Source organism: Scylla paramamosain, chromosome 26 (assembly GCF_035594125.1).
Source record: "Scylla paramamosain isolate STU-SP2022 chromosome 26, ASM3559412v1, whole genome shotgun sequence".
Taxonomy (NCBI): Eukaryota; Metazoa; Arthropoda; class Malacostraca; order Decapoda; family Portunidae; genus Scylla; species Scylla paramamosain.
The window spans coordinates 2552501-2563183 of NC_087176.1; the positions used below are offsets into that span (position 1 = coordinate 2552501).

General features: G+C 42.8%; 1 protein-coding gene across 1 annotated transcript in view; it reads left to right on the plus strand.

Annotated features, from left to right (window-relative positions):
- Positions 1-10614, plus strand: part of LOC135113596 (MAPK regulated corepressor interacting protein 2-like) — a 32664-nt gene extending 22050 nt beyond the window's left edge. The window contains exons 5-7 of the mRNA XM_064028900.1: positions 4955-5014; positions 6542-6592; positions 8676-10614. Coding sequence (XP_063884970.1) covers positions 4955-5014; positions 6542-6592; positions 8676-8746 — 182 coding nt within the window. The 3' untranslated portion in view covers positions 8747-10614. The remainder of the gene's footprint in view (positions 1-4954; positions 5015-6541; positions 6593-8675) is intronic.
- The last annotated feature ends 69 nt before the right edge of the window (positions 10615-10683 follow it).

Here is a 10683-nt window from a genome sequence, read left to right on the forward strand (position 1 = left end):
TTAGGTTAGTTGGTTGATGAGGTGTTTGTTTGTGTAGGTAGGAATAGGATGGTTATTGGATTTTAAGTCAAGTAGCTAGTTATATTAGTTCGTACTGGTGGGAATATGGTGGACTGTGTATTTGTGTTAGGTAAGTGGTTAGTTTGATCTGGTAGTCAGTTTGTGGTGGGAGGAGGAGGAGGAGGAGGAGGAAAATAAAGGTAAGTGGTTAGTTTGATCAGGTAGTCAGTTTGTTGTGGTGATAGGAGGAAGAGGAAAATAAACATGAGAATTATTGTTTTATCGTATTGGACAGTTTAATGACGTATAATACAATAGCGCACATTATGATGGTCGTTACTAATGCGGTGCACGTGTAAGAAGGTAATTACTCGTACAGTCAGGGCCACAAGTCCAGTAACCTTATGCGCACTTACCTGTCACTCCTTTGCGTTTTTTACCCCTCCTGTCGTCTTATATGCCTTGAATCTTAAACATATCGAGTTTTTATTTATTTATTTATTTATTTGTTTATTCATCTACTTGTTCACTTTATGAGGACTACAGGTTCAGGGACAAGGCAGAACGCAGCCATTCTTTTGCATTTTCCCCATACTAATTTTTATATTGTCCCCAGATTTGCCTAGAATCCATAGTTTTCCCAGTTTCGTGGGGATTTGAGGATTGGAAATTGAAGGAAGAGGCAGGACACATCCTCTCTTGCATTCATCTTGTCCCTTTGATCTACCTGGAGTCTAGAGTTTTGCCAGTTTCATGAGGAGACCGTTAGATTTGAGAGTTACGGGTTGACGAAGAAGAACAAGGCATTCACTCTATTCTGCGTTTTCCCATCTTCATTTATCTTGTCCTGTGATCTGCCTTGAATCTCAGTTTTTTCCAGTTTCATGGGGGAGAGACAGGAGATTTGAGGAATAGAAGTTGCGGAAAAAAAAAAAAAGCGCATCCATTCTCTTGCGTTTTCCACACGTCTGATCTGCCTAGAATCTGTCGGGTTTTCCAGCTTCTTGAGGAGATATCAGCAGATTTGAGGACTAGAGATTGATGGAAAAGGCAACTTATCAGAAGGGAATGTACATTGTTTACAGCTTGTTATCTATGATCTGGTGTAGTTGGTAGTGTTGTGTTGTACAAGAGAAACTGCAAGAAGCTATCTGGCCTATACGTGGCAGTCCTAATGAGAAACGTACGTGCTTCTTTCATCAATCATCCTTATCCATGAATGTGCGTAGTCTTTTTTAAGATCACATAAGTTGTAATATGTTAATAGTTTTGATTAAGTTTGTCTCCTTTCGTTCCGTTGATCATACAAGGGCCTCTTAGATAACTGTGTGACGCAAATAAATTGTGCACCAAAGAAGCTTGATAGTGTCGAGTAGTGAACTTATCTCATCTGTAACAAAGTTGGCCCCACATCTTTGCCACTCTGGTGATTGTCTAGGTAAAAATGAGTCACCAGTAGAAATCCCCGCCTTTTTCTCCGTGTTATCGAGGTGGTGCTCGACGAAGTGTTGTCTACTCAGTGGTGGGAATGAGCGTATACCTTTCACCGGCCCGTCACATTTGTGTTAACGTTCTCTCATGCTTATCTCCAGCACTGAAGGAGGCAGAGTGAGGGAGTTCGCCCCACTTGACCATACATAACTAAAGGAAGCTCAAGACGCCACTTTCTTCACATGCTTATATATATGTACCTATTAACCGTATTCTTGTGTAATGGTTAGCCCTGTTCATTAATTTGTGTAATATTTAGACTTATTCATCTATTTGATACTTGCCTCCATTAATTGATTTGTGTAATATTTAGCCTTGTTCACTAGTTTATGTAATATTCAACTCTATTCAGTAATGTGTGCACTATTCACCTCTATGCACTTATATATATACATGATGACTTGCCATATTTGTTACCTTTTTAATGTTTATTGTCATTGTACTAGCAAATTTGGGAATATTTCAGTCTTCTATCACTATTTGAGAACCATTAATCACTGAATCATCTAGTTATCCAGTCACTGAGTCCGTCATCCAGTCAATCATTCAATCAGCCAGTCCGTCAGTCAGTCATCCAGTCCGTCAGTCACCCAGGACAACCAGCAGGAGTATGCTAATCTATACGGAAAATCACTTTATACTTTATTGTCTTAATGCGTCACTCCCTCCCGTGACCTTGTGTCCCGTATCACTCCCTCTGCTTGTCACTGTGGCCTTCGTGACGCTGGCGCCGGGGAGCAATGCAGCTGTAATTCTTAATATGCTTACTGCTGCTGCTGCGGGGACAAGGCTAAGGTGTTGGAGAGGATAGGAGCGGATTATGGGAGGTAGGGAGGAAGGTTTGTAGGTGTTTATGAGGTGGGGAGGAAAATTATGGGTGTTTGGATGCTGTAGGAAGGTTGGAGAGGTGTTAGTGATGTGGGGAACGTTTATGGGTGTTTGTGAGATGGGGAGGAAAGTTTCTGGGTGTTTGTGAGGTGGTGAGAAAAGTACCTGGGTTTTTGTGAGGTGGGGAAGAAAGTTCCTGGGTGTTTATGAGGTGGGGAGGAGTCTTGAGAATTGTGGGAGATACTGGGACGAGAGGAGGAACGAGGGAGAGATTATATGGGGGAGAAGTTGGGTACGGGAGGGAGAATAAGGTTAGGAAAGGAGAAACCGTAGGGAATAAGGTGGGGGAGGGGAGGGAACCAGGGACACGTATGGGGAAGTGGAGAGGGGGAGAGACGGGGAGAGGTGGTGGTGGTGGTGGTAGGGAGCCGGTGGTCTGCCTTGTCACTTGTCTCCTTACTGGTGTGGCATGCCCAGGGTGTTCTCCACGGCCTCGTAAACTCTTGCTTTCTCCCTTCCTCCGGCTTTTACGTAACGTTTCATTATTCCGTCCTCATCTCGGTTAACCTCCCTTCCTTTTCATTATACCACGATCTTAACTCTTGTTTTCTCTCCTCTGTCATCCTCTCCACCTTGTGTCTTTTCGTAATGTATCATTATTATTGTCATTATCATTATGCTGTCAACATCTCTCTCAACCTCGCTCCCTTTGCAGTACATCACGGACACTTGATTGTCATTGTCCATCCTTCAGCTGTCTCATTCTCATCCCTTTCACTTGTTTCATTATTGTAATTCCTTGTCATTCATCCATAATCACTGTAACTTCGTCTTTTCTTCAGCTGTTCCTTCCATTCTTTGTTTTATCGCCTTTTTACTCAACACTCAACTTCGACTTTTGTCCATCATTTAACTTTCCCTTTAACTATGTCCTCTCTTCACCATCACGACTCGTATTATAATATACTCTTCCACACACCCATGACTACTACCACCAGCACAGCCACCACCTCATCGTCCTGCCATCCAAGGTCGCCCCACCGTCGTGTCTCCATGCCGAGTCGTTGGCGTGGTTGCGTAGTCGTCTGGTTTCCACGTGCTATCCGTCCCCATCTTCCTCCCCAACCCCCCCAGCAGGAGTCTATATCGGGAGCTGGATGGCGTAGGGCTGGGGAGAGGGAGGGAGGGATTATGAATATGTCTGGCAGGGAGCTTGGGGCGGGGGGATGAGTGACGGGGAGACGATTGAGGGAGGGAGGGAGTTTGGGGGTCAGTGACGAAAGCTGTGGTGGTGGTGATGTGTGGTAAGAGTGGTGTGGTTAGTGTGGTGCAGGACAGGGCGGTGGAATAGTGGCTGGGGGTAAGGGTGCAGCGACGGTAAATGTACTCTTGTTAGCCGTGTGAGGATTAAGAAGAGGAAGGTTTTGGTGAGTAAGGATGCGGAGGGACCTGGCGACGGGTTGCATCATCCACAAAGCCACGCCTCCACTCCTTGGCCGCGGATTGGTTCACGTCACTATGTGCCTGCCGCCCATTGGCCCGCAGCCAGAGCCAGCCAGCCGGGCCGGTTGGCGTGATGTGCTTGGATAGGGTAGGGTGGAGAGGGAGAGGAGGGCGGGAGGGAGGAGGAGGATCGTGGCTACCACTCGTCCTATTATAGAATGTACTGGAAGAAGTCTTCACTCTTAGCAACAGATGTGTGTGTGTGTGTGTGTGTGTGTGTGTGTGAATCTTATCAGTGGACACTATAAGGCGAAATACTGATTGTACAACCTAACCACTGTGTGAGGAGTTACCCCTCTGCTTCTGTTGTGTGTGTGTGTGTGTTTGTTATCTCAGATTGTACGAGCTACCTTGGTAGATGTGTGCACCTTGACCCCACTCAATTTGTTATCTCAGATTGTACGAGCTACCTTGGTAGGAGATGTGTGTGTGTGTGTGTGTGTGTGTGTGTGTGTGTGTGTGTGTGTAGTAACATCTTGGGGCGAGGTGGAAATATGCTGACTCAGGCTGACTTTAGATGTGTGTGTGTGTGTGTGTGTGTGTGTGTGTGTGTGTGATCATTTTCAATGAAGATTGTAGGAAACGTGAAGACCTTGGCCACATTAGTCTTTTCTGCTAAACCACACACACACACACACACACACACACACACACACACACACACACACACACACACACACACACACACACACACGGAGATTAGTGTCTTTCACGCCTCCTTGTAGCTGGTAGCACCCTAATTTCAAATGGCACTGAGCACAGCACACAGCGCAGTGCACCGTGCCTTATAACAAATATTATGGTCGGAAAAGTGTAACGTTAAGCTTTCTCTCTCTCTCTCTCTCTCTCTCTCTCTCTCTCTCTCTCTCTCTCTCTCTCTCTCTCTCTCTCTCTCTCTCTCTCTCTCTCTCTCTCTCTCTCTCTCTCTCTCTCTCTCTCTCTCTCTCTCTCTCTCTCTCTCTCTCTCTCCTGCAGTGCTCTTAGTATAAATAAAGTATGGGTGTATTTATATAACTTCAAGATAAACCAGCAACTTGCCAGTCAGAAACTGGATATATAGTTTATTACTGATGCACAACCACACCATCTTCCTCATATGAAGTAGTATTGACATCATTCTCTTTCTTTGCAGCATGGGGCAGAGTGTGTAAAGAAATGGAGATGGGAAAGCAGAATGGGCATGATGGCAGAGGTGAGCACTAAAGGACTATGGAGTCAGTCTTTATAAGTATTTACAAGAAGAAAAGTTGAATAAAAGAATAGATTTGGCGGTTTCTAGCCTATATAATGTTCAGAGGTGGCTGTAGAACAAGTAGAAATGTCTGAGTGGTTAGTGATTAATGAAGGATGCGGAAAATAACAGTGAAAGAGTGAAAAAAAAAGCAGAGTGGATCATGAGCCTTCATGATCTTACTGCAGGACAAAGGTATCCTGCTGCATACCATGTCATTTCTGAGTCACAAGCCACTCTGACATTTCTGTTCTACAGCCTCCAAATATTGTACTGGTTAGTCATTGGAAAACCTGTTCTTTTAATTCCCTTTTCCTATTTGTAGGTTCTTTTATGTTATGTGCTGTGCTTTTAGTATCATAAGTTGTTGCATATTACAGTGAAAGGGTTAAGAGAATATAGTGAATGGAATGGACTCAGCAGTTTGGTTATTAGTGCTGAGTCATTAGGGAGCTTTAAAAGAAGATTAGACAAATTTATGAATGGGTATGATAGGTAGAAATAGATAGGTATGTTTCATATAAGGACTTCCACATGTAGGCCTGATGGCTCCTTGCAGCTTCCCTTATTTTCTTATGTTCTTATGAGTGAATCATCAGCCTTTGGCCTATTTTCTGAAATGCTTTGCTCTCTCATCAGAACTATTTCCAAAGGACACAGAGATGATTAGCTGTGTTCTCACAAGTGTTTCTCTTGTTAATAATGTACAAATCTTGATAATCTGTCACTAGAACCATTAAAATACCCTTAAAACCTGTGCAACTTCAGCTGGAGCCTTTTGAAAGTGTTTCAGAATGTGGTCCTTTATGATCCCCACTGCAGGGCAAAGGTTTTCCTCAGTAGTCAAGGTGTTGGTGTGGTTAAGCTCATGAATATGATCAAGTAAAACTTCATGAGATGCAGGTTGGCTGGTGTGGGTTGTGATGGTAAAAAAATGGAAACTAGGAGGAACCTTAGGAAAGAGAAAAGTAAAGTAACTACTCCTATAGTCCTTGCAGGATATGAAGTCCATACAGGTGTTACCTTTCCAATGAACTGGGTCAGCAGTATTGTCAAACCTGATACTGGGTCACTAAGGGAAGAGACCCTTAGTGAAAAGAACAACTCTTGCCACCAGCATGTTCTCTCTCTCTCTCTCTCTCTCTCTCTCTCTCTCTCTCTCTCTCTCTCTCTCTCTCTCTCTCTCTCTCTCTCTCTCTCTCTCTCTCTCTCTCTCTCTCTCTCTCTCTCTCTCTCTCTCTCTCTCTCTCTCTCTCTCTCTCTCTCTCTCTCTGAGACAGTACTGTGTGACTTGCTTGATTTAAGAGCTGTGGGCAGTGATATTCCAGAAAAGGACAATCTTAATGGGCTTCATATTTTTGGAAGACTGTTGGAGTGAAATGACTGACTGCTGATTGCCAGTAGCAGTGAACATTTTGCAAGTGGTAGTGAGTGGCTTATGAAGGCAAATGTGAAAACAGAAGGATTGATTGTGGATTTTTTTTCCAGGGAATGTAATCACGTACTACCAGGAGAAGAATGAACATCCAGCACTACAAGGTAAGTGTTGAGAGGCACTTAGGTGTTCAGAGGATGCTCAGTCCTGTCACCAAGCCTCAGCTTTAGGATTGTGGTTATAAGTTAGTTAGATGTCTTCATGAAGAGGTATGTGGAAGTATAATGGCATTGATAAAACACTGAAGGCAAATGTTACAATGGAAGTTGTCAGGAATGACACAAATTTCTTAGAGTACAAATATACTTGTTTATTATAATTATCTTTGTTTTGAATTTTAATATTCATGAGAGTGAGACAGGCAAGCATAAAAGTCTCTGTCAGCAGCACACTAGGCATTGCCTGACTAATCACCTCAAGCTTGTTGCCAACTAGCCATTGAATCTGATCTTGTAGTGGCTTTTTGTACAAGTCCATGTCCATTTACAGAGAGAATGATGTTAGCTTTGTGTCCTAATTCAGTCATATCTCTGGGAAAATATAAGGCCAACTGATAGCTAGTCTTTGTGTGTTCAGGAATGTAGATATTCTTTCAAAAGTTTAAAGTAAGAACATCTTAGTAAGTGCCTGTGTTGTGGAAATTTCAAAGGTGATCCAAATTTGCCTCAGTGATGATGTGTGTGTGTGTGTGTGTATGTGTATGTGTGTGTGTGTGTGTGTGTGTGTGTGTGTGTGATATATATATATATATATATATATATATATATATATATATATATATATATATATATATATATATATATATATATATATATATATATATATACACAGGGTGCGTACAATAATTGTTTAATTTTTTAGGGTTCCACAAAAAGTCACAATTTAGTTGAAAATACATTTATGAAAAAAAAAAAAAAAAGAGACTGTATCAGCACATTTCTGGTGTCCTGTTACTTGATGAATCTGACCTTGGCATCAATGCTGTCATCAACATGCCCTCGAAACCTGGCACAGGCCTTCTTCATGACCTCCTTTGAGATATTGGCAAAGACGACCTTGATCTGACTGATCAGATCATCCTTACTTTTGCATGGGGTTCGGTTAGTATCTCATTCAACTGTGCCTCATATAAAATAGTCCATAGAGTTAAGGTCAGGTGAGTTAGAGGGCCACACATCAGGGACAATGAAGTCAAAAGAAATTGTCAGAGAGCCATTTCTGAGAGGTGTGACATGGTGCCAAGTCCTGTTGCCACACATAGGGTCTACCAACAGCTGCTTTCTCAATCCATGGCTTCACATGGGTCTGTAGGACATCGATGTACACTTTGGTGTTCATCCTGAGTCCCTGGGGAAAGAAAATGGGGTCATGACTTGGCCCTTACTGCAGACTACCCCAAGCACCATGACAGTTGCAGGAAACTTGGTTTTCATGCCTCTTGACACATCCTTGGGACAGACAGCTAACCACCTGTTCTGAGAGTTGTGGATCTAGTCCTGGCAGAAGTTCTTTTCATCTGAAAAGAACCAGAGCATTTCATTCTCCAGAGGGTGCTTCAGTTTGTTGAGCATCTTCTTGAAGCGGTTCTCCTGCATCTTTGCGGATAGGAGTTGACCCTTACGCATCTTGTATGACTTGTATCTGATATCTTCATGCAAATGCTTCCTTACGGTGGCCTAAGACACTTGCAGCTCTCTGGCAATGAATCTCATGGACCAGCTGGGGTCTTCATCAACTTGCAATTGAGTGACAAATTCGGCATCCCTGATGGTGTCCAATCATCAAGAATGATGTTTCCTCTTGGCAACACCTTCATAATCATAGTCAGAAGAAATCAACTCCCACCTGACGGTTCTGACGAACTGTTCAGTCACTTAGCAGTTCTGAAATCTTGCTGCTACTTTGTCCGGCAGAGATTAAGATAAGTACCACATGCCTTTTCCATAGATGAGAAAATGTAAAGCTCTCCATGGAGACAAAGTCTCAACATATACTGATCAGTTACTTTTGTTTCGAGTGGTGTGTTTACCTGTGTGTTTTGACACTGTGTCCCTGAAACAACAAAACAATTACCGTATGCACCCTGTGTGTGTGTGTGTGGGTGGTAAAAGTGAAATAGCTTGAAGAAAATCAAATAGTTTGTCATTTTTCCCTTGAAACTAAGGCTTCCTTTTTTTTTTTTCACAGACTTCAAGCCATTTGACTTGGAGGCTTGGTGGGGCAAGAGGATCTACCAAAACCTGACCCAGTCCACCTAAGACCTGCACTACAGCAGTTCCAGCATCCTGTTGTTGGAACATGGAGGGTTGCACACCCCTCTTTCTCTCCTCCTTTATTTTTTTCTTTTCTATTTTCTTTTTCCATTTACTTCTGCATAGACAGACTTCACAGCTAGTTCCCACAGGGTGTGGTGTGAGCTGCTGTGCCACATGCACACCCTAGAGGCTGTGATGGGAGTCTCCTGAAGTGAGACCTGTGAGTTGAGTGTGCCGCTCTTGCTGCCACCACCACTGCTTCCCATCCTGCTGTGTTGTCTGCACGTGGTTGTGAAGGCAAGCACGAGGAGATGTAGAGGGTAGAAGCCCAGTTACTTGTTTGATATTTTCTTTTCTTTTTTTTACTGTTGGAGTCATTGGTAAAGGGAGTAGACTTTTGTATAATTTGCTAACAGCATGCCAGGAAGAACAGATGTGCATGATGAGGGGGATGAGATACAGTTTGTAAGAGTAGTTTTCCCAGGTGTCATCTGGGGAATAGCCTTAGAAAAAGTAGGTGAAATTATTTAGTTACACTAGCATTCCAGTGAAAAAAAATAGTCAATTGGAAGTGAAAAAAAAAAGTCATTTGGAATTGTAAAGCCAGATGGTGATGCCCTGGTGGACACTTCACATCTGCCTCGTTTCCTGCAAGACAGGCTGAGGAATGGGGGCTTTGATGAATGTGCTGTTTGTTATTGCAGAAGACCATTTCAATGTAGATGTAGCAACCAGGCAAGAAAATTAGCAATATTTCATATCAAAATTTTTTAAAATTGAAAATACTGAAAATGTAGTGCATGCTTAAGTGACATCCCTTCAAGTTTTTTATTGTGAAGTTGTCAAGGACTAATGAAATGTGGCAGGTCTGTTAGGAAGTGTTTTCTTAAGCTACTTGCTATGCAGTACAAAACCAACAATACTGTTGCCACCTGAATGACAACAAAAAACAAAACTGGCTCTTGAAAACCAGCTATTTTTAAGACTTTACACACAAGAAGCATCTGGTTGGAGCTTCATGACCCCAGCATCATGTTTCCTGCCGAGCCTGCGGCCCTCGGCCTGATTGTAAATTTGTGGATCTGGAGTGGTGTCTGATGGATCCTCTCCTGTTTTGGCAAGGCACAAACTTTTCCAATGGCTCTAGTTTGTCACTAGTTTTCATGTAATTTGAAAATCAAACGCTGAAGATAAATGTACTATTGTGTTAATTGTTCATTCAGTTCTTATAGGTGCTACAGACACATTTTTTCATGAAGATTTTAATGTATTTCAGTAGATGAGTACTTTTACAAGAGATTTTTAGATGTTTTATAGTTTGGTGTACACAATTTAGCCTTTTTCCATTTTAAAAGACAAAGAAGCTGTAGGTCCTGTGTTCATTGTGCAGTTTCTCATTTTATAATGTAGTATTTTAAGTAGTGTATTAGGTACAGCTGCAGCAGAGCAGTGTTGAAGGGGTTAGGAGGGTGTCGTGAAGCCCCAACCACAATGCTGCCAGTGTCAGGCGCCTCCCTGTCGAGTGTCAGTTGGGTGAAGGGGTCGTCTCCCTCAGGAACTAACACCTCACAGTACATCACCACCTTGCCGCCTCACCCTCCCACAGCTCCCCCAACATGTTAAGATTTCCATGTGTTCTTTGCTGCCCAACCAACCCCCTCCCACCTACCCAGTCTCTATTTTTATAGCCGTGTTGCAAGAGAGCCAAGTGAGGGCAGTTCCTCGGGGGTACAACCTGATCGTTAGTCTGTGATATTATTTTGTTTCCTCTTGTGGGGCAACTCACATACCGAGACAAAGTATTTTGAACCAATCTTGATGCTGGATATATTTGACCTGACATAGTTTGTACAAATAAACGTTGAAAAGTATTTGTTGTATGTGTTGGCATGTGTACTTTAAGTGTAGGGGGCTACTAATTGTTTGGGTGTATTGGAATA